This window comes from Erythrolamprus reginae, chromosome 2, assembly GCF_031021105.1.
Source record: "Erythrolamprus reginae isolate rEryReg1 chromosome 2, rEryReg1.hap1, whole genome shotgun sequence".
Lineage (NCBI taxonomy): Eukaryota > Metazoa > Chordata > Lepidosauria > Squamata > Dipsadidae > Erythrolamprus > Erythrolamprus reginae.
In genome coordinates, this window is record NC_091951.1 from 276524401 (window position 1) to 276548160 (window position 23760).

General features: G+C 39.8%; 1 protein-coding gene across 5 annotated transcripts in view; it reads left to right on the forward strand.

Annotated features, from left to right (window-relative positions):
• The first annotated feature begins 2243 nt into the window (after positions 1-2243).
• Positions 2244-23760, forward strand: part of CEP78 (centrosomal protein 78) — a 37076-nt gene continuing 15559 nt past the window's right edge. Inside the window, exons 1-11 of one of the 5 annotated variants that reach the window (XM_070742716.1) lie at positions 2244-2597; positions 4509-4667; positions 5351-5414; positions 12201-12472; positions 12978-13153; positions 13234-13306; positions 13897-14000; positions 15838-16012; positions 16700-16813; positions 18487-18551; positions 20057-20162. In XM_070742716.1, the coding sequence (XP_070598817.1) occupies positions 12220-12472; positions 12978-13153; positions 13234-13306; positions 13897-14000; positions 15838-16012; positions 16700-16813; positions 18487-18551; positions 20057-20162 (1066 nt within the window). In that variant the 5' untranslated portion in view covers positions 2244-2597; positions 4509-4667; positions 5351-5414; positions 12201-12219. Of the gene's footprint in view, positions 2598-2848; positions 3207-4508; positions 4668-5350; positions 5415-12200; positions 12473-12977; positions 13154-13233; positions 13307-13896; positions 14001-15837; positions 16013-16699; positions 16814-18486; positions 18552-20056; positions 20163-23760 lie in introns of those variants that run through there. The other 4 variants (XM_070742712.1, XM_070742713.1, XM_070742715.1 and 1 more) reach the window with 4 other exon arrangements.

Consider the following 23760-nt stretch of genomic DNA (forward strand, 5'->3'; position numbering starts at 1 on the left):
TTAATATGCTATTCAGAGTGTGTCAATCAATCAATCAATTAATTAAATCACTTCCAGAATTCAACGGAAGAGATGAATGCTTTCTTCAAAGTGTTAGAAAACAAAGATGGTGGTTTATGTCATCTCTCTGAATAAGTGAGTGTTTATATTGCATGATAAACTGCCTTTTAACAGCATGAACCAGATTCAGAAATAAGATGTTTTGAAGTAGACAGCTTGTTATTTAGAAAGAATTATAACTTTGTAATTTAGTCTATAAGACCTGAATGCATTTTTCAGTGCCGGAGCTGTAATAAAGAAATCCAATGTGGAAGGAAAAATAAAATAAATGTTATTTTGAAAATTACCAGCCTGTAAAGCTCTTATTATTGGAGCAGTCAGCCTGATCCCAGCCCAGGTCCAGAACAGTGGCTATTCAAATGTGACTTAATCACCAAAATGAGTCCAAGCATCTATTCAAATACAGTGGAACCTCGACATACGAGCAGCTCTACTTACGAGCTACTCGAGATAAGAGCTGGGAGGGGAGCGACATTTTTGTTCGCCTCCCGAGCTCACATTCGGGATACAAGCGCCAAGGAGCTGTCTCCTGAAGCCGAACGCTAACTTCCGCGTTCGGCTTCAGGAGACAGCTCCTTGGCACTCGTATCCCGCGTGTTTTAAAAGGTTGCAGCCGGCCTGGGGGGCTCGGGGGGGTGCTGGCAAGCCCCCCAGGCCGGCTGCAACCTTTTAAAACACGCGCGCCGCTTCGCAGCTGTCTCCTGAAGCCGAACGCTAACTTCCGCGTTCGGCTTCAGGAGACAGCTGCGAAGCGGCGCGGGTGTTTTAAAACATCGCAGCCGGCCTGGGGGGCTCGGGGGGAAGCCCCCGAGCCCCCCAGGCCGGCTGCCACGTTTTAAAACACGCGCGCCGCTTCGCAGCTGTCTCCTGAAGCCGAACGCTAACTTCCGCGTTCGGCGGCAGCGGGTTTTTTTTGTTGTTGCACGGATTAATTGACTTTACATTGTTTCCTATGGGAAACAATGTTTCGTCATACGAGCGTTCTGACTTACGAACCTCCTTCCGGAACCAATTAGTCTCGTAAGTCGGGGTTCTACTGTACATATCTTGGTCGTAAGCCACTCCCACCCAGTCACATGACCTTTAAGCCACCCGTCCCATGATTGTCAAGCCACTCCCACCTGGTCACATGGCCAGCAAGCCACTCCTGCCCAGTCACATGAAGCCACACCCACACCGTGGCAGTAAAATTTTTTGCAGCCTTTCACTGCTTGAAACTATCAACAGGCACCCTCTTTGCGGCCGATAAATTGGATTTCCAGGACCAGTCCTGATCCCACTGGCTCTCCTCAGCTATTGTTGGTTCATCAACTGGACCTTCTTCGCCTACAAGTGTCCGAAACAAGCTCTGGGTCCAGGCATTTTACCTTGCTGCTTTCTACAATCAACTACCCTATTAGACGCCTCCCCCGCACCCAGGCTCCCATCTTTTCCAAGGCGGTACCCGGCCATTTTCGAGGTTATTATAGTGGTACCTCTACCTACAAACGCCTCTACTTACAAACTTTTCTAGATAAGAACCAGGTGTTAAATATTTTTTTTTGCCTCATCTCAAGAACCAATTTCCACTTACAAACCCCACCCTTTGAAACTGTAAATGGAAAAGGCAGGGAGAAGCCTCCATGGGGCCTCTCTAGGAATCTCCTGGGACAGCAATAGGCTACAAGCCGGAATGCTAAATTGTGCTCACCGTCACGGCTCGTAAATTCTTGCGGGACCAGCGTGATTTTGTTGCTGCATCTGTGGAGGTAGCAAAATCACATCCGTGTTTCAGCGAGGTTTTACCTGCGGCTCCATGCGCAATTTTGCTACCTTCACAGGTGCAGCAAAATTGCTGGTCCCACAAGAACTTACGAGCCGCGACGGTGAGCGCAATTTAGTGTTCCAGCTCATAGCCCACAGCTATCCTGGGAAGTAACAGGGCTTCCACCTTCCCTGTCACACACATTATTTGCTTTTACATTGATTCCTATGGGAAAAATTGCTTCTTCTTACAAACTTTTCTACTTAAGAACCTGGTCACGGAACGAATTAAGTTCATAAGTAGAAGTACCACTGTACAAGTTTTCTTGAGGACACCAGCTTTTACTTTTCATCGTTACACCTTTCCGGCACCCCCTTTCTCTCTCGCGGGCCAAATCCTGTCAGCCATTTCCATTAAGTCTGTGTTGACAGAGACTCGAGGGGATGGATGGGCGGGCGGGGAGGAATCTCCGCCAACTCAAACTAATTCTTCAGGTCCACAAATCCTGGCAAAGGATAAAAGCATTACGCTTTTCCTATTTCCTCAAGGTGTTTTTTTAAAAAGGCGGCTAAACGGAATCCCGAGAGAAACGCTCCTAAGAAAGGAGAAAAAGAGGAATGGAGCCCTGAACGGGAAGATTCCCTTCTCTTCTGTCGGAACGAAAACAGGAACTGCGCCAGCGCGCGAAGCACTGGGCAGCCGGAGAAAGACCACGCGAAGACCTTTTAAGGGGGGGCGTGTTTCACGGAAGATTGCTAAGAACAACGGCGGGCTAGGACTACGGTGCTGGCAGGTATGGTGGGCGAGCACTAGGAGAAAAAGTGAGCGCGGCAACCTTTTGCCACCGTCCCGCTATCTTCGATACTCCGCACTGCCCGAAATTCCCGTTAAAATTAAACGCCCAAACAGAGAGGACGTTAAAGCAATTGTAGAAAGAGGAGCGATGTTGACAACTACCGCTGCTCGAGCGTCGGGCCAATAGGAAAGCTCGCTGCTGGGGCCACGTGAGGGAAGTTTGTGTTGGAAAGGCGGTTGAGAAACCAAGGAAACGGTTAGCGGGGGTTGAAGCGGTGAGAGGGTGGGGCTATGGCCGAGCGCGCGCACGCACGCGGGGCAGTTGGAAGGGGAGGGGGGGTGGGACTTTGTGTGAGAATGTAAGACTTGGCTTTCTTTGCTTCCCTTCGCGCGTCGTTCCGCCGCTGTGTTTTCTTGTCAGGCCGTATCAACCCGCCCCCTTTTTTCTGTGGTGCCTAATGTGGGAGAGGCTGAATAAATAAAGCTCCCCGCCCTCCCCCCACCTCAACGACTGGCTTCCCACTGAGCCTCTCATTTTTTTCTGAGGGGAATGACCGACTTTTGAGCCTGGAGCTTCGCTTCGGATATGTGCGTGGTTGGGTCCAAGGTAAAATAGGAAGGCGAGGGGAAAGAGAGGGAGGTAGATTTGCCCCATAGGGCAAACGTTTAATCTACGCAACGGTTGCTTTCATGGCTGTTTTAATTTCTTCATTGTAATTGCTTATACGCCGCCCAAAACCCACGTTCGGTATGCAACATATTTGCTCAGAGCTATTTCTTTTAGTCTTGGCTTTTAAACGTCACGGGTTAAAAGTTTGGGTGGTGGATGGGCGGCATTCTTGCACATTTTATTTGTTTGTTTATTTCTTTAATTTATATGACGCCCAACTCCCTAAGGACTCTGGGCGACTCACAACAAAGAGAACAACATATAAAAAAAGGACAATTTAAAAATATATTTTAAAAAATATTAATTTATATTCCGCCGAACTCTAAGGATTCTGGACGACTTATAACAAAGAGAACAGCATATAAAAAAGAACAATTTAAAAAATATTTTTAAAAAAATATTAAAAACTTAAAAAAAATAAAATTAAAAAAACATTTTTTAAAGTTATTTTTTTATTTTTTAAAGATAATTTAAAGCCCATATTAAAACCACACATAACAATAAGTGCACATAGGGGGTAGGAAATAATGATTTCTGAGCATTTTACCTCAAGCTATGGTGCTGCCAAATATGCAATTTGTGCATGGTGGACATGGCCAATTACTGGTAGGAAAATGATTTTGCTGGGAAAGCTTTGTTATTTACCTGTAGTTCTCTACTAAACTCAATGGTAGGATGGATAAAAATTCATATAAGTTCTTAAACAGACACAGTATTAAGATGTATAGTAAATGAAAAGGATATTTTTGCACAATTTAAAGGGTGCAAACTGCAATTATTATTGCAAATTGTTATTACAAAATATAATGCCATATGGTGGAATTTTTCTTGGTGAAATTTGGTGATCTAAAATAGTCTCTGCCATCTATAACCTTAATTATATATTTACTATATGTATACCCAATATAACTCTCATTGTGCAATGGACAAAATCAATCAATCAATAAATAAAAATAAATTTAATAGGAATAGCTTTAATATAAATTCCTTTGGCCTCATGTATGCTTTGAGGGGGCACTGATGTTTTTGATGGTTCCAAATGCTGTTTTATAGTTACTCTTAATATGTGCACTTCTTAAAACCACTTGATTATAAAATATTCATATAAAAGGAAAGATTGTGAACTGCTAGTCTAATCTTTAAATTGTTCAATAGCTTAGGAACCTCAAAAGATTTTTTGTCAAAAGGTAGCTGGATTGTTTGTTTTTTCCTGAAGATGTTATTTTGTTTCCCTCTTAGCTTAATGACTTGAAGAATGATTTGAAACTTCTTGGATGAGAAGTGAAATGTATTTTTCTTCCTCAAGGAAAAATAGTCCAGTTGCCTTTTGAAAAAGATCTTTGACACAACTGTGACTTGGATGTCTGAGAGTCTCCACAAACAATTCCTTGGAAAAAAGTAAATGTTTATTCTTGGCATTAGCCTCAACAGTTCCTTAAAATGTCTAAATAATCTGGAGCAGTTGTTAGAAGATAAGATGATTCTGTCTGCAAGGTCAAGTGGATACAAAACAAAAACAAAATAAATGGGAGTCAGAAAAGAGAAGAATTAAACTCAGATATTAGTTCTTCCATAATCTTGTCAACATCATCTATTTAGACAGGTGGCCTGGTTGCTTTGAAAACATATATACATGAACAGTTTTTACATTTCTAACTGATTAATGAAAATTAAGATTTAATATTTCTAATGTAAAAAACAGAATTGCTCTAAAATGTATTGTTAAAATAATATTGTTAAATTTTTAGTACATTTGATGGTCATGGTTTCATGCATGTGTGCCACTTGTACAAATGTTGTTTTGTGTGTTCACCCTGTACTTTACCAATAGGCCGCGGCACAGCACTGGGCCATCGCCCAGGGCTTGGATGTTTTCTTTAAGTCATGTACCTTCAGCATTATATCCAGTTTTCCTTCCTAGTTTATTTTATTTATTTAATTAGATTTATAGGCTAACCTTCTCCACGTTTGTATAGTTTGTATATTCCATGGTATAATTCACTGTTGATGCTACAGTTTCTTTGGATTTTCTTTCTAATCACTTAGCTCACTCTCTTTATATCCTTATTTTTTGTTTTCAGAAAACCTGGAATACTTGCAGAAAGTTCTCACGTTTATTACAGCTAGAAAACTGACTTCCCACAAGTAAGATTCTTTATTCATAAAATATTTTTATTATGATCATATTAAAAATAAACATTTTGGGCTGTAACATTCAATTTCTATTTTAAGATGATTTTGTTAAAAGAAACATAGCCAATATAGAAGAAAAATGATTTATCACATCTATATACTGCCTCCAAATCTAGTTCTGTGTCTAACTTTGCATTAGAGATGTCTGGTAGTATAGTGAATGATAAAAGATTTAAATATCTTTGGTAGCAATTCAGTTATAAACAATAGCAGAACATTAGGAAGAGCAAAATGTCTAAATAGCTCTGATATAAAGATGATAATTAGATACCAATAAAGGAGAATATTTGTAGCTCAAGATTAAAATGGGGTCCTTGGTGTTCTCTGAACTTGCTTGTTTTCTTGTAGAGTTTTCATTACTCTAACTAGGTAACATCAGTGCTAGTAAGGAGAACTGTTTGCTGTCAGTTTATATTCTGGTGACTTGCCTGTCTGTGGGCGTCGGGGTGGACACCAAAGAATCTCTTAAGACCATATCCACTCACACTGATAGCTCTGATAATGTTTCCTAGCTAGGGTAATGAAATGTCTGCAAGAAAACAAGTTCAGAGAGTACCAACAAGGACCCTCATGATAATTATATTTTTATCCATGTACAGTGGAACCTCAAGATACGAACTTAATTGGTTCCAGGGAAAGGTTCGTAACACGAAAGGTTCGTAAGACGAAACATTGTTTCCCATAGGAAACAATGTAAAGTCAATTAATCCGTGCAACAAAAAAAAAACAACCGCAAAAAAACGCTGCCGCCCGGCTGTCACCTTTAAAAACAGCCGGGCGGCTTCCCTCTCTCTCTCTCTCCTTCCTCCCTCCTCCTCCTCTTCCTCCTCCTCCCGTATTCCACCTCCCTCCCAGCCCGCTAGGCAGGCCAGTGGTCCCCGTCACGGCGGCCCAATTGAGGGGCCGGCGGTCTCCGCCAGGGAGAGCTTCCTGGCTTTCGTTCTTGTTGGATTCGTGCGTTTTCATGCCCAGGAAGCTCTCCGAAGTGAGGAGAACCGCCGCTGTCGCCGCTCGGCCGCGCCTCCTCGCCCGCCGCCCGCCCGCCTGCCCAGGATGCAGACCTGCTGCCTCGCCCTGCGCCTGCTGCCGGCCCGATCCTGCGTCTATTGCTTCTGGGCTGGTTCCATTCTGTTCCCTACCGGCCCGATTGAGGGGCCGGCGGGAGGAAAGCGAATGCCTCTCTTCGTTGCGCTGCCTGGCTGGCAGCGGAAGATGTAAACGAGCCCACGGGGCCGGTCTCCGTGGCCGACAGGGAACGGAGCCTTCCATGGCGGCTGCCTGCTGGGCTGGTAAGAGGGGGAGCCGAGCCCAGCCCCGTGAGCTCGGTTACATCTTCCGCTGCCAGCCAGGCCATGCTGGTGGAAGCGCAACAAAGAAAGGCACAATCTTTGGGGTTTTCGCTGGGGGGGGAGGAAGTTAGGAAGGTCCTACCTCTCCCCCCAGCGAAAACCCCAAAGATTGTTTGCTGCCATACGATTTAGCAGCAAAGTGACGTGGATGGATGGAAAGCTGAAACAGCTCGGTTTCAGCTTTCCATCCCTTCACGTCACTTCGCCGCTAAATCGTGTGGCAGCAAACAATCTTTGGGGTTTTCGCTGGGGGGGGGGAGGAAGTTAGGAAGGTCCTACTTCTCCCCCCAGCGAAAACCCCAAAGATTGTTTGCTGCCATACGATTTAGCAGCAAAGTGACGTGGATGGATGGAAAGCTGAAACAGCTCGGTTTCAGCTTTCCATCCCTTCACGTCACTTCGCCGCTAAATCGTGTGGCAGCAAACAATCTTTGGGGTTTTCGCTGGGGGGGGGGGAGGAAGTTAGGAAGGTCCTACTTCTCCCCCCAGCGAAAACCCCAAAGATTGTTTGCTGCCATACGATTTAGCAGCAAAGTGACGTGGATGGATGGAAAGCTGAAACAGCTCGGTTTCAGCTTTCCATCCCTTCACGTCACTTCGCCGCTAAATCGTGTGGCAGCAAACAATCTTTGGGGTTTTCTCTGGGGGGGGGAGGAAGTTAGGAAGGTCCTACTTCTCCCCCCAGCGAAAACCCCAAAGATTGTTTGCTGCCATACGATTTAGCAGCAAAGTGACGTGGATGGATGGAAAGCTGAAACAGCTCGGTTTCAGCTTTCCATCCCTTCACGTCACTTCGCCGCTAAATCGTGTGGCAGCAAACAATCTTTGGGGTTTTCGCTGGGGGGGGGGAGGAAGTTAGGAAGGTCCTACTTCTCCCCCCAGCGAAAACCCCAAAGATTGTTTGCTGCCATACGATTTAGCAGCAAAGTGACGTGGATGGATGGAAAGCTGAAACAGCTCGGTTTCAGCTTTCCATCCCTTCACGTCACTTCGCCGCTAAATCGTGTGGCAGCAAACAATCTTTGGGGTTTTCGCTGGGGGGGGGGAGGAAGTTAGGAAGGTCCTACTTCTCCCCCCAGCGAAAACCCCAAAGATTGTTTGCTGCCATACGATTTAGCGGCGAAGTGACGTGGATGGATGGAAAGCTGAAACAGGCGAAAGGCGAGGAAGCCTATTGTAGCAGCTGCCACAGCGGAGACATTTGGGGTTTTGGCTGGGGAGGGAGGGGAAGGCAGGAGGTCCGGCCCTTCATTTGCCCTCCCAGCAAAAGGCAAAGCCGCGCAGCTCCGCATCGCCGAAGGAGGCTTAACCCCACCACTCTGTCCCACCCCTCGGCCGTATCCGGCATAACTTCCTCCTGCCTATCCCCGCTCTTCTGCCGGCCACGGCCGAGGGGTGGGACAGAGGGGTGGGGTTAAGCCTCCTTCGGCGATGCGGAGCTGTGCGGCTTTGTCTTTTGCTGGGAGGGCAAATGAAGGGCCGGACCTCCTGCCTTCCCCTCCCCCCCCCAGCCAAAACCCCAAATGTCTCCGCTGTGGCAGCTGCTACAATAGGCTTCCTCGCCTTTCGCCCGTGCCTGGCGGGAGCTGAAGAGTGCTTTGCCCAGTGCAAAGTTGACAGCAAGCAGCTCCGCAGTCCCGAAAGGAGGCTTAACCCCACCCCTCTGTCCCACCCCTCGCCCGTGGCCGGCAGAAGAGCGGGGATAGGCAGGAGGAAGTTATGCCGGATACGGGCGAGGGGTGGGACAGAGGGGCGGGGTTAAGCCTCCTTTGGGGACTGCGGAGCTGCTTGCTGTCAACTTTGCACTGGGCAAAGCACTCTTCACCTCCCGCCAGGCACGGGCGAGGGCGTGGAAGCTTATTGTAGCTCGCCCATGGCCGGCAGAAGATCGCTCTTGCCCGGCTTCCCCGCGAGGCATCAGGTCAGCATTCTGGGCGGGCGGGCGGCGGACGAGGAGGGGGAAAGCCTCCTGCAGCAGCTGCCACAGCCGCCGGCTTCCCCGCCGCCCGCCCCACAGAATGCTGACCTGATGCCTCGCGCGGAAGCCGGGCAAGAGCGATCTTCTGCCGGCCATGGGCGAGCGGCAGGGAGTCGGGGCTGCTGGCAAGCGCCCCAGCCTGGCTGTGACCTTTTAAAACAGCCGGGGGGCTTCCCAGGAGCCTCCGGAAGCCAAACGCCAAACCCGAACTTCCGCGTTCGGCGTTGGGAGGCTCCTGAGAAGCCGCCCGGCTGTTTTAAAAGGTGACCGCCGGGCTGGGGGGCTTCCCAGCACCCCCCCGAACCCCGAACCTGGAAGTTCGGCAAAAGTTCGGGATTCGGGAGGTTGCTGGGAAGCCCCCCAGCCCGGCGGTCACCTTTTAAAACAGCCCGGGGGCTTCCCAGGAGCCTCCCAATGCCGAACCCGGAAGTTCGGGTTTGGCGTTCGTAACTTGAAAAAAGTTCGTAAGAAGAGGCAAATTTTTTCTGAACCCCGGGTTCGTATCACGAATTGTTCGTAAGACGAGGGGTTCGTATCTTGAGGTACCACTGTATATTACATGTGTGTGTATGTCTGTATGTATATGTATGTATGTATTAGAACATATTTAAAACTTCTGCCTTCTATTTTCTTTGCAACTACCCTTTTGAACTTGGTTGGACTGAAAAAATATGTCCAAACACCTAGAATCCAGTCATGATTTCTAGGCCAGTACATGTTGTAGTTAAGGAATATAGTTTGGTTAGATTCCAGATTTTTTTCTTTATACAGAATTTGTATAATTTGTTTTGCATTATTTAACAAATAGTAAACATTTTCTTTTTGATAACTTTATAAACTAAGGGGATAAAATGTCATATACAGTATATTAGATTTTATAATAAGATATATAAATACCTTGTATTTTTATTGGGCAAAGCAGTATCTTTAAAAGAGATAAATAATACAGTAATAATAATTTAATAATAATAATTTATTAGATTTGTATGCCGCCCATCTCCGAAGAATCGGGGCGGCTCACAACAAAATGAACATATTACAACCTTTAGAAAGAAATGGTACATTTAAAGAAGTGGTATCAGTTTTAAAGTAAAAAGTTGATTTTTGATGGTTAATAATCCAGGAACACTTGTATTTGCTTTATTATCTGCTTACAAATTAATTGGAAAGATTTAATTTTTCGTTTAAATGTAAAATGAACTTACAGAAGAAAATGCATAGGTGTGTATCACAGTATTGATAATAGTTCAAAATTAATAACCATAGTCATAATAAATTTCTAAAATTATACTTTAAAAACTGCAAAAAGAAAACATAATTGATTGGTTAAACACAGAAATTCTAAAACTGAGCTGCAAGTTTCAAAGCATTGGCTTTCTGCTTTTAAAGTATTTACAGTAATCCCTCACTACTTCACGGTTCATCTTTCACGGATTCGCTATTTCACGGGTTTTCAAAGGGGGCTTAAATCCATTAAATCCATTAAATCCATTAAAAATTCATAAAATTCTTCTACAGTACTACTGTTCTCTATTAAAGAAACTGGTAGGATATCACATGTAGTTCCAGCTGAGAAACATTATAGAATGACTGTTTAATGCAAAGGGTGGGTTTTAAAAGTCCGAATACTCGTTAAATACATAAAAAAATATCTTTCCTCTACTTCATGGAAATTCATTTTTCATGGATGGTCTTGGAATGCATCCCCCGCGAAAAATGAGGGATCACTGTAAAGTGCTACCTCTACTTATGAACTTAATTCATTCTCTGACCAGGTTCTTAAGTAGACAAGTTAGAAGAAGCTATTTTTCCCATAGGAATCAATGTAAAAGCAAATAATGTGTGCAATTGGGGAAGCCACAGGGAGGGTGGATGCTCTGTTTCCTCCCAGCAGATTCCTAGAGAGGCCCCATGGAGGCTTCTCCCTGCCTTTTCCGGCCCTGTTTCCTCTCAGGAGATTCCTAGAGAGGCCCCACGGAGGCTTCTCCCTGCCTTTTCCGGTTACAGTTTCGGAGGCTCGGGTTTGCAAGTGGAAAATGGTTCTTGAGAAGAGGCAAAAAAATCTTGAACATCCGGTTCTTATCTAGAAAGGTTTGTAAGTAGAGGCATTCTTAAGTAGAGGTACCATTGTATATTTATGGTAATACAGAATCTATTCTTTTAATGATTTAAGAAACTAGTTACATAGTCTATAGCTGTACTTCTCCAAAATGAATAGTTCCTAGATATTTTTTTAAACTTTTCAGGCTAAATTTCTAAAAATAATCCATTATGTAAAAACTAAATACTGTACAGAAAAATTTAATAGAATAACAGAGTTAGAAGGTGAATTAGTCCAACCCCCTGTTCAAGCATTTCTATACATTTAGAAATCACCTTTCCATATATCATTTTAGTTTGTCTTTTGAAATGATTACTTTTAAAAAAATTGAATACAGTGGTATCTACTTAAGAACACCTCTACTTAAGAATTTTTCTAGATAAGAAACAGGTGTTCAAGATATTTTTTGCCTCTTCTTAAGAACCATTTTTTACTTAAGAACCCGGGCCCGGAAAAATTTCCCAGGAAATTTGAGAGTGGCATGAAAGCCTGGCCAGTTTCCTACAAATCCCCCTTTAATCCTGGCCATCTCAGGCTTTTCTGGGCTGCCAGATGAGCCTTTAGGTGGTGCTCCCCCTCTCGCTCGCCTGGGTTTCTCTCTTTGGCATAGTGTATGGAAGGCAGCCTCGCGCTGGGTGTATGGGAGGCACGTGCTCCTCCTCGCCGCCTCAGAGTCCCTCTTTTTTTTTTAAAGCCATAAAGTTTTGGATTTTTTTGATTCTCCTCACCTCACCTTCCTTCCGCAGCGACTGTCCTCTTCTTCCTCCTCCTCCTCCCACCCAAATTCCAAGCTTTTATTTCTTTCCTAATGGGTTTGCACACATTATTTGCTTTTACATTGATTCCTATGGGAAAAATTGCTTCTACTTACAAACTTTTTTACTTAAGAACCTGGTCATTGAACGAATTAAGTTCTTAAGTAGAGGTACCACTGTATTCAGTTTTTAAAACATCTTTTATATATGTATACCTATTCATTAAATTATTGTATTTAAAGATAAAGAGTAACAACTAGTTAAATATAGGATTTCCCAAAGAAAATTGAGAGTAGATTCTGTATTTATAATCTATTTTGCTTTTATTTCAGATATCTATCCATTGAGATTATCAGTAATTAAATTCATTCTACAAGATAGAATGTATATTGGCTTCTGCAGGAACATAGAATTGGAAACCAAGTCCTCTTTACAATCTGGGATTTGATCTTGAAAGAAAAAATAGGCACAGTAGGGTTATAGTTTTGATGAATTTTCATTGGTTAGATTATGTATAGCTTTTAACAGAATTCTCATTTTTTTTTCTTTTTATAGCTCTGGTACGTAACTGAAAATGATTCATTCTGTCAAAGTAAGGAGACAGTCCAGTATGGATTTTTATGCTCATTATGAGCAGCTCTGTGCTTTAGAAGGCTGTGCCCCTTTAACATCAGTGAAAGCCAAAAAACTTTATAATATTCTTGATATCAATGCGGATCGTATTAAAGCTGCTGATTGGATACCTCTACTACGTGCAGTCAGACATAACAAGACTTTAACTTTTATTGCAATAAAGAGCTGTCACCATCAGGGCCCTGGGGATTCAGGTAATTAGCCTTTTATTATGCTACTCTATCCTTAACACTTGAAAAAATATCAATTTTTATCACAAATGTAGAATTTAACAAGACTTCTCAGAGCTTTCCTAGGTGATATTAAAACATATTAAGTATCATCTTGGTTTTTAAAAAAATAACAATTCAGCTTAACAATGTGGTTGTTTCTTTTGTTTTTCATTTTCTAATTGAATTTCTTTTGTAACTGCATAATTCCTCTATTCAACATTTCAGCTGGAATTTGTTCTTAGTCTTTATGTTATCTAAATTTGGAGAACAATGTCTTTTTGACTTCTACTTAATATGAAAAGTCTTTATTAGCATTATCTAATACAGAGGAAAACTGATCTAATTATAAAGTTAACAGGTGGCACACAGTTAATATACTATATGAATAGTTTGTCTCTTGACACATCGTGTGTTTACTAATATTAAAGATGTTCTTGTATATATTAATTTTCTGTTTACTGATATTTAAGCTATTTTTGTTTGCTAGGTTTTGAAAAACATGGAACAGGTATAAGAAGAAGAATTCCAGCCATTCGATCCAAAGACTTAACTGGACAATTGTGTAAAGCTATCAAAGGTTGTTTGATGGTATCAAAGGCCCTGGGAAATCTAGAACTACATGGGTTGCTTTTGAGAGAAAAGGATTTAATATTATTGACAAAAGTAAGATCATTAAATTGCAACATATTTTTGATTTCAAGATGTACTTGCTTAAAAAAAGTATTAATTTTCTTTTTTTTAAGGGGTTGGCTGATACATCATCTTTGGAGAGACTATCTTTAGCCCACTCACCAATAGGTGATGGAGGCTTGGAAAGTAAGTTTTGCTTTTTCTGTTTTGTAAGCTTAATTTTAGTAACAGATTTGCCACCTATATTTGCCATATACATCTGAGTAACTGCTATATACTAACTTTTTTAAGGGATGGAGAAATATTGTTTTGTAGGGAATAAAAAGAGACATGCTGATTGTAGAAGTGATGCTTTAATTCCTCATATTGCATGTTATGCATGTTGTTTGGCATATGTGGCTCATATAAATCACATTCATTTTTTACATGCAATAACAAAAGTTGCTTGTCAATAGGATTTTTAAAATTCCAGTTTGCTTGTCAATAGGATTTTTAAAATTCCAGTTTGCTATATGATATGAAATGTAAGTAGCTAAATCTGAGATTATAAGTGTAAGCCAAATGTAATGTTTTTATTTAGAAATATGTTTTTCCACTTGTACTACCACCCATTCTTCTAGGCAGGGTGGGATACTGAAAGAGGGAGTTTCCCTCTTCCAGCGATAGAAGACTGTTCCACCAGCAAAAGTGAATCATTAGAGTCTTTAAATGAAGTACTATCATTTTACTTTAAAAAAATACATTTAAGATGAATAATAGAGTTTGTTTGTTTTCAGTAATTTGTCAGAGTGTGAAGAATTCGTCTTGCATCAAATCTATAGATTTTACAGGATGCAGTTTAACCTGGCGAGGTGCAGAACATATGGCCAGCATTCTGAAAGTAAAAAAAAACTTTTATAAAACTCATTTAACGTTTGATTACAGGTAGTTCTTGGCTTGCAACCACAATTCAAACAAGAAGTTACATTTTTCTAATTGTAAGTCAGTATGGTTATAAAATGAGTCATCATGGGATGACTCAGTTTTACAACCATTTTATTGTGGTAAATCGAATAACAGAATTATTAAGTGAATCATGAGATCATTAAGTGAATCTATCTTTCCCAATTGACTTTGCTTGTCGGAAGACAGCTAGGAAGGTTGCAAATTATGATCATGTGACCATAAGACACTGTGTCCATTGTAAATGTGAACTGGTTGTCAAACTCTTGAATGGAAAGTACCTATTGATGGAGTGGTATGAAGTTGTAACTTGAAGAAAGGTCTTAAATCACTTCCAAGGTCAACATAACTTTGAACTATTGTTAAACAAATGGTTGTAAGTCAAGGACCACCTCTACTATTTGAGTGATCTATTTCTTTTTTCAAAAATATTTTTTATTGAATATTTTTAAAGTTAAAAACAAACACAGAATTTTATACAATTTCCTTCTTTTACAACAATTGTGCATGACTAAACATTTTAAGTTTTTCAATTTTTCAATTCAATTATATACATACATTTCAAAATTCTATGATAGATATGATTCTATCAATTCTATGAGTGATCTATTTCTACTTGCTTTCAATTTGTGAAGATAATGCTAATAATTTATCTAAGATGTTTGTGGGTTGTAGTTATTTCCAAATGTTTAAGAAATGTAGTTTACTATTTAACAGTTCTTTTTTTCTGCAGCTCATAAGTTTGAATGTATTGTAAATTCCCTAGAGAACCTTTGAACTGGTTAGAAATTTTTAAAAAGCAGTGAATCTGGGCCTAATGTGGAGACTGTTTCCATTCTAAGCTGTTTGTTTGTTTATTTGATTTTTATGTCGCCCTTCTCCTTAGACTCAGGGCGTTGACATGACTCAGCATGTTAGCAATAGCACTTTTTAACGGAGCCAGCATATTGCCCCCACAATCCGGGTCCTCATTTTACCCAACTCGGAAGGATGGAAGGTGATGAGATTTGAACCGCTGACCTACAGATCTACAGTCAGCTTCAGTGGCCTGCAGTACAGCACTCTACCTGCTGCGCCACCCCGGCTCTGTTGTTGAATCAATTCTTAAATTTTCAGATTTGTTCATTTGTTTGTTTGTTTGTCTTGTCCTATATTCTCCTTCCTTTTTGTGCCTTGTTTATATAAGTTTTAGCTTGTTTGTAGATGTATGCTACATTTCGCTTTATCTGCATGCTTTTTAATTCAACAGATTTTCCCATACTCTCTTTCAGCCAACACTCCTCATGCATTACAATCATTTTGAATGATAGTTATAATGAAATATATCCAAAACAATCCCAAAAATATGGAGGATACTGGATTGGGAAGAGTTGATTTAAAGTATTTAGAATTGCAACATTTATTTCTGGACAACAAAACATTTAAAAAATAAATAGTACTTATGGAGGTTATAAAATGCTTATGCCGACAATATAGTCTTACACTGCAGTCTTTTTTTCGTCAATGAGTCTATTAGCCAAATTATATTTTCTTCTGAGGATGTGGTATAGGATTGCATAGTTTATGAATGTATTTATAAACACTATCTTTCTCAAGTTAATAATAGGGTAAAATTCATATAAGATAAAACTCTATTTTCAGAGCAAATAATTTGAAATAAAATATTTTATATGTTTTTAATAACTCATATTTCAATTTCATTTCCCCCCCCCTAAAAAGCTACTGAACCTCTAACTCACCTTTTCAATAGCTATGTTTATTATGGTCTTTTACAGCATCAGGCAATGCAAAGACACGGTGAAGCTTGGGCTGAAAGTCTCCGCTATAGGAGACCTGATTTTGATTGTATGGCCGGCTTGAGACGCATCACTCTCAATTGCAATGCCCTTATAGGTGATCGAGGGGCTGCTGTTTTAGCCGATTGCCTTGCAGAAGATCTGTGGTTAAAAGGTATGTTTTGTAGATTTAGTTCTGAATGTATTTATTTTTGTGTTTTGTGTAAAAGCTGAATTATAAAAGGTTTATCCTCACCTGCAAGTGACCTATGTGTTATGTGTTGAAGACTACAAATTGAAAAGACTTTATGCACATAGTGGATTTATGTACTGTTACAAGAAGACATGAATGGAAAGTAATGTCTCCAACGTTACACATTGCCAACTGATGGCACTATTGATATACTTGAAGCTCTGGTGTGTTTTTTAGTATCTGTTCTTACACTACCCTTGGTGAAATTGCTGTGTTTCTATTGTTTGTGAAATGGAAAAATATAGTGAGTTCTTGTCAGTGCTTTAACCTATGTACTATCATAAAATCCAAGTGAGGTCAATACTGACCATTCTGGCTTGTATCATTATAAAGAGTGCATCATCCGTCTTCAGAGAGCCTTAAATAAAATTAATCAGGAAGCTATTATCAAATAATGCTATGTGAAAGTTATACACAACCATGAAACTGACAAATTATTATTGATGTGATGGAGATTGCAGATTATAGTATTAAAGTAGTTTATTTTTTCTTTGAATAATAATTATGTGTTGATAGATGATGCAGAAATAATCTATTTGTTTTATAGACATTGGTGCTTAAATATTCATAGACCATGTGGTGTATTAATGTCAGCTCTCTATTTTCAAGCACTTGATTTGCAGCAATGTGGAATTAGCAGTGAAGGGGCAAAATCACTTTTGGATTCATTTAAATCTAACAGAACATTGGTGGTTCTAGACATCAGAAAAAATCCATTAGTAGGTATGTCTACTATTTCTTTTTTCTAAAGATTTTAAAAGGATTAAAGTTGAAATTCCATTTTATCTGGGATTTGTAATGCACACAGCATTTTTTAAATTATAAAATAATGTCATTTCTATGGAGATGCGCAAATCATTATAAGCATTAGCAGTTTCATGCATAGTTGGCTTTGGGTTTTGGGTGGTCTGGCACACATTTCTGATACAAATCCAATTAATAATAAATACTAAAACCTTTGTTCTGGAGCAAAGTGATTAGATAAAGGAGAAAGAAGGGAAAAGTCAAGTTAGGATTTCCTTGGCAATTGCAGTGGCAGCAGGAAAAGAGGAAATTGGAATGATGAGGGATAAGCAGATTTATGAGATATAGTATCTCATTTCCACATCAGTGAGGGGAGGGGAATTGAAGAGAAAGGTGGGTTAGGAAGGGAAGGTACTGAGAATATGAGGTTGGGGGGAAAGGAACAATGCACAGATTGTGTGGAGAAGGAAGGAAAGAGGGAGAAATGCATAGTAGACTTACTGTACTCACACCATTTACTCTGAGTTCCTACTAGCTTTTAGTTTGTCTGGTTTTGCCAGGCTGCCATTACTTTAGAGCTTTCAGAATATGATGATTTCTTTCAGTTTCAGAACAAACATATTTTTAGTTTTGCACTCCCTGTTTTGCATTTTCCTTCGATTCATGTATAAGAAAAATCAGACATAGTTTATAACTTTACTTTTTGAAAAGCAACATGAGAATATGACTTCCAATATGCATTGAAAAAGATAATGCCAAACAAAGCCCAAATTTTTGTAGATGGTCATAATTTAAACAGGGTTGAAGAAGCATTATTGCTATTTTTAATGACAACCTATTCTCATTAGGCTCTCAAATATTTTCTCTCAAGTTACTTTCTTATGAATTTCTATTGCTGGCTTCTGTAGAGCTGTACTGTACAGTGTTTCAGACTTAAAAGCAAAATGCAAAGATGCTTTTTAGCGCCTGTCTGCAATGTATAAATTCACCAGAATCATTTCCCGAGATCACTTGGCTACAGTGCAGTCCCGGGAGAAGATAACATTTGATTTGAGGAATTGCAGTCAACATTATATGTTTATAACCCTCATGCTGCACAGCTATCTAGAGAAAGATAAGAGCCCACATCTAACTTATCTGTCACAATACATTTATGCTATCTGTTTTCTGACAGCAGGAATTGATTGTCATCATAATTGATTATGAAAAATTGGTTCAAAACCAACATGTGGCTTTTCAATTTAAGGAACCTTGGAGTTTTGTTTAATACAAAACTAGTGAAGGCAGTTAATATGGCTTATCTTTTCTTGTACTATTGTTTGTAGGGATGCTGGGGGGTGGGAAGTGGAGCATCGGGTGCTTTAGGCAATGGCAGAGGCCCTCTCCCACTCCTGTGCAGCCTGTACTCTGCTTAATGACCACATTGGGGAGAGTAGAAGCGGAATGGGGATCATTAAGTGTGTTCTTGTAGGTGCTTCACTTAATAACCATCCCGACTTAAAACCATAGTGGGTAGGCTCTGTTCTGGTTGTAACATTTGTAACTTAAGAGCAGAAAAAAATAAATGATCAATAAGTCACATAGCAGTTTCTTTCTCTTTTTTTAGAAGTATTTGTTGCAAACATTAACTTTTCATTATTCTATCTTTGTAGATCATGCATTAATGAAGAAAATAATGGAAAAGATTCTCATGAATGCCAAAGGTGCTAACCTGGAGGTATAAGCTAAATGTTCTTCATTATTACATTAATAATGTAATGAACATAAAATAATACATGTTTCTGCTAGCTTTGCTTTTGTTGAAATTGCAGGTTCCTGTATGTTTTTTGTAGTGGAGCTTTTACATGCAGACTTCAATTTCTGACCAGAATTGAGCCAGAATTAAGGTTGTAATTTGTTGTAGTCATTAAGTGAGTTATCAAGAGACACTGCCCAATTTTACTTCCTTTTTTGCAGCAGTCATTAAGCAAATCTGCTATATTCACTGAGCATTCTTTGTCAGAAATAAAGGCCAGAAACTTGCAACAAACATTGAAAATTGCAGTCACATGATCACAGGATACTGCAAATAGCTATAAAGGCAAACCAAATGAGAAGCAAACAAAATGCAATCTTATGATTGCAGGGTGGAGCATGGCTGTTGTAACTTCAAAATTGGGTTTGTAAGTATCTTTTGAGGATCTGTTGTAACTTTGGCCATTAGGTGAGGACCAGCTGTATAAGGACTTTATTTTTCACTCCGTTCAAGGGTGTAATTTTCTCGATCTGTTTGAGACAGTTACTTCAAGTATATTTTGCATAGATGCTGAGTATTTTCCATCAATATCAGTTCTCTTATCTATTTACCAATTTTTCAGTTTGTCATTCAAGATTGGGAATAAGTTGTTCCAGTCCTAAAGCACAGTATGATATCATCTATTTGTCTCAATCTAGATTTATATAATATTGGTGCTGTAGGAAACTTGTAAATTCCATAGTACGAAAGTAATATTCTCAGCAACTTGTTATTTATAAAACTGAACATAAAAGAATTGCATCTGGTATCTGACATGGTTTTTCCACCTGTTATCTTACTGGTTCAGGTTCATCAGTAGGCAATAGAGCTATTGCAAGTCAGACCAAAGTAATCAAAATAGGTCAGATAGTAATGCAAATATTTAGATAACTGCTTAGTCTAAATATGTTTGTGCTTAAATAGATAATTTACCGGTAGATAATGTTTTTTGGAAGAAGATACAGTCCTTGAATTGAGTCTAACTGATGCAAAATAGTAGAAATACTATTTTCTAAAATCTATTGATGTAACCTAAAATTGCATTTATTTTATTATTTTATTAATTGGATTTATGTTTGATTGACTGATGAAGCTTCTGATCAATTGTAAGATCCTTTTGGTACCTGTTATCAGCCAGATATCCCCTATTCTACAAGTGTATAATCTTTTACCCAAATGAAGAACTTTTGCCTCTTATATTTAATTCTGTTTCAGCATGCTTCTTTTATCATTATTTTAAATTTTTGTCTGTTTTTTATAGATTAGTCATCCCACCCAAACTATACAATTAAAGGAACAAATTTATTAATAGAGAAAAAGGATATATTTTTTAAAAAAATAGTTATATCCTAAAGTGTCTTTAGTATGTGTAACTGCATGTTACTTATAGTTTGAAGTAAGTATTACTAAACCAAAATATCTACTGTTTCCTCTCCCGGATATTCTAGTACAAGTGGCTTCCTTCTCCACTCTCAAAAGATGTTAAAAATAAACCCAAAAAAAGAACAGTTGTCTTGGGAAATGGCAGAAAAGGAAAAGCTACTATACGTATTGGTAATTATTTTATTTCTTTTTATATTTTAATATTTTTTTAATTATATCAACAAGATGCTATTCTCTTACACCAGGGTTCCCCAACCCCTGGTCCGTGGACTAGCATCAGGCTACAGCATGCCAGAAACTGGGCTGCATAACCAAACCAAGCCCCATCCACAGGAGTCACATGAAACTGTACCTACTCTGGTCTGTGGGGGAAAAGCTCGCTCCACAGAACTGGTCTCTGGTGCCCAAAAGAGAATAGTAGAAGAGAATAGTTGAACTATGGGGTCCTTGATGTTCTCAGAGGCTGGTTGTTTACTTGCAGACATTTCATTACCAAATTAGGTAATATCACTAATGTTCTTATTCTCTTACACATTTATAACCATTTAAAAACAGTAAAATTAAACAAATTGTCAGAAGTTTCTTAATGAATGCCCAAATAAACTGACAATAATGATTTTATACTGGTAATTTGATTACCTGATTTTTTAACATTTAGAAATCACAAGAAAGCATGATCTAATTGTGTTGTGATTAATCTCATTACTGTGTTTCAACCAAATAAAAAAATCAGCTTTCATATCTTTCTGTCAAGGTACAAAACTGTCTCAACAACCAAGAGAGTTAATGTATTTTTAAAGTTCCAATATTTACAAAGTACAATTTAAAGTGTTTTAATTTGCATTTTGTTCTATTGTTAGATAATTATGGTCAACCTGAACAGTTTTGTATTTTTAAAGCTCCAATATTTACAAAGTACAATTTAAAGTGTTTTAATTTGCATTTTGTTCTATTGTTAGATAATTGTGGTCAACCTGAATAGAAATATGAATACTTTTCATATATGCTAGATAGGAATAAACAATCCAGTTATACGCTATTGGTGGCATTATTCTGTCTGGCCTTGACCTTCCCATTCTGTACAGTAGATGAAACTTTCTGCTAATCTGAGGACTGGATCTCTGGCATTTCACAGTGAATTCCAAAAATAAAGTTCAAAGTATGTAGAAGTCTAAATGTAATGTTTGTGGGTAACTTTTGAAAGCAGCTACCTGTTTTCTTGGGATGGCATGATTGCCCTCACCCGCTGCAAATGATTCTGAGAAAAGAAGCACTTTAAAACAGTGTGAGGAGATGCTACATTTGTATCCCTGCCAACCACAAAGCACCTTTTTCTGTATGAATCTCAGATGCTATCTATTCTTAATTAAGAATTGTATAAAACAGTGATGGCAAACCTATGACACCCATGCCACAAGTGGCACCTGGAGCCATATCAGTGGGCATGTGAGCTCAGGTCTGGGGTGCATGTGCACAATGCCAGATGATTTTCAGGCCTTCAGGGCCACTGGGAGTTGGGAAACAGGTAGTTTCCAGCCTCCAGAGGGGGTGGGGAAGGCCCGTTTCTTGCTCTACTCAAGCTCCAGAGCCTTTCTAGAAGCCTGGGGAGGGCGAAAACGGCCTCCCCCTCTGGAAGCCCTATGGAGGCTGCAAACGGCCCATTTGGAAGTTGGGAAATGAACCATTTCTGGCCTCCAGAGAGAGACTCTTGGGGGGGGGCAGGTTGTTTTTGCCCTCCCCAGGCTCCTAGAAAGGCTCTGAAGCCTGGGGAGAGCGAAAAACGGGTGTGCCATCGCATGCTGGGAGTGGGCGGAAGTCATTCACGGGGGGCACATGGAATTGGAGTGGGCACGTACCCTGCCGCATTCTCCCTTTTGGCATGCAAACCAAAATGTTCTATTTTAAGCATACTTTGGGTATATATTGAATTACATGTATATTAAGTATCAACTTGTCATCTGATAACAGAAGCATTTCCATATTATTTTGAAGCCCAAATATTTGTATGCATTGATGAACTGTAGGACTTGGGGCAGCTTACAACATATAATAAGACAATATGAAACATCTTAATCCAGTTAATTAAATTTAAGATCTAAAACCCCCAAACCATAAAAACAGTCGTTTCATTCAATCAACTTTCTCTCAACACATTCATTGGCCAGGAGGCAAGAATCTAATGGTCCCAAGCCTGGTGGCATAAATGAGTCTTAAGGAAGGCGAGGAGGGTAGGGGCAGTATGAATCTCCGGGGGGAGATGATTCCAGAAGCCAGGGCCCCCACAGAGAAGGCTCTTCCCCTAGGCCCTGCATTGTCTAGTTGACGGGACCTGGAGAAGGCCGACTCTTTGGGACCTGACTGGTCACTGGGATTCATGCGGCAGAAGGCAGTCCCGCAGGTATTCTGGCTTGATGCCATGAAGGGCTTTATAGGTCATAACCAACACTTGAATTGAGTCTGAAAACCAATTGGCAGACAGTGTAGACTGCGGAGTGTTGGAGAGATTTGAACATATTTGGGCAGGCCCATGATTGCCTGTGCGGCTGCGTTCTGCACAATTTGTAGTTTCCGAATGCTCTTCAAAGTTAGCCCCATGTAGAGAGCATTGCAGTAGTCGAACCTCGGGGTGATAAGGGCATGAGTGACCCTGAGTAGAGACTCCCTGTCCAAATAGGGCCGCAACTGGTACACCAGGTGAACCTGGGCAAATGCCCCCCTTGCAACATCCACTGCGTCACCGAGTGTTTGTATTAGTTTTATTTAAGAAGTTTTAACAAATTAGTCAATGAAAGTTCATGTTATAAGTGGAAAGGCATTTAGACTGTGCTGGCTTGGTTGATTTTTTCTGTTTGGCTTTTTTTTTTGCTTTCGCTTCAGTAATTTGGAGACATAGAGGTAAGCATACAAAATGAGATTTTGGGAGCTAAAACGGCAGTCCTATATTCATTTTGGCATGAAACTAATTGGACACATTTCTTCTGTAATTCTGCATATTATTTATTATATTGTCACTATCAAGTATGAAACTATTGTCCTGAGCATCAAAGAGAGTGTTTCAAGCACATAACATTTGCATAATGCTTCAAATGGCCTACTTCATAAAGTTTTACACCTGAAAAAGTTAGAAATAAGCATTTCCCACAACTTGATTATAATAAGCTGAAAACATATACATTGCACATTGTTTTTATGGGAGTTTACAATCACATTACCTTGTTCTACTTACTATAATACATACTGCAGCTCTATTTAAATGTAGTTAATGTAGAGGAAGGTCATTGGTCTTTGACGGCAAAAAAATGAAGCATCTTGTCCTTTCATAAAAATTTTAGTAAGGAAATTTGTTAGAAAAATTATTATGCTTTCTAATAACATTTGTTAGACTCTTGATAAAATATTGTTTATAGTTGATATAAGGTTTGATATTACGTGATGTTAGTATTTAAATGTTTTACAGTATATCTGTAAAACTATATCTGTAAGCCACTTAGAGTCACCGCTAGCAAGATGGGTGGCATAACAATAGATAAAACTAAGAGCGGAGAAGGGTTCAAAGATAGACAAAAAACCATGTAGGAGCAAATGAATGAACAATCTTTATTTTCCAGCCAGCTCTCTTATAATCATTGTTATCTCTATGCTACTTTTGCTGTGCACATGCACAGTTTTACACAATATGTTAATTTGCATACAATGTTGCAGTGTTAATGTTGCAGGTGCAAGGACAGAATTTTAGGGAGTTTCTTGGTAGTAGGCAAAGAATGTGCTT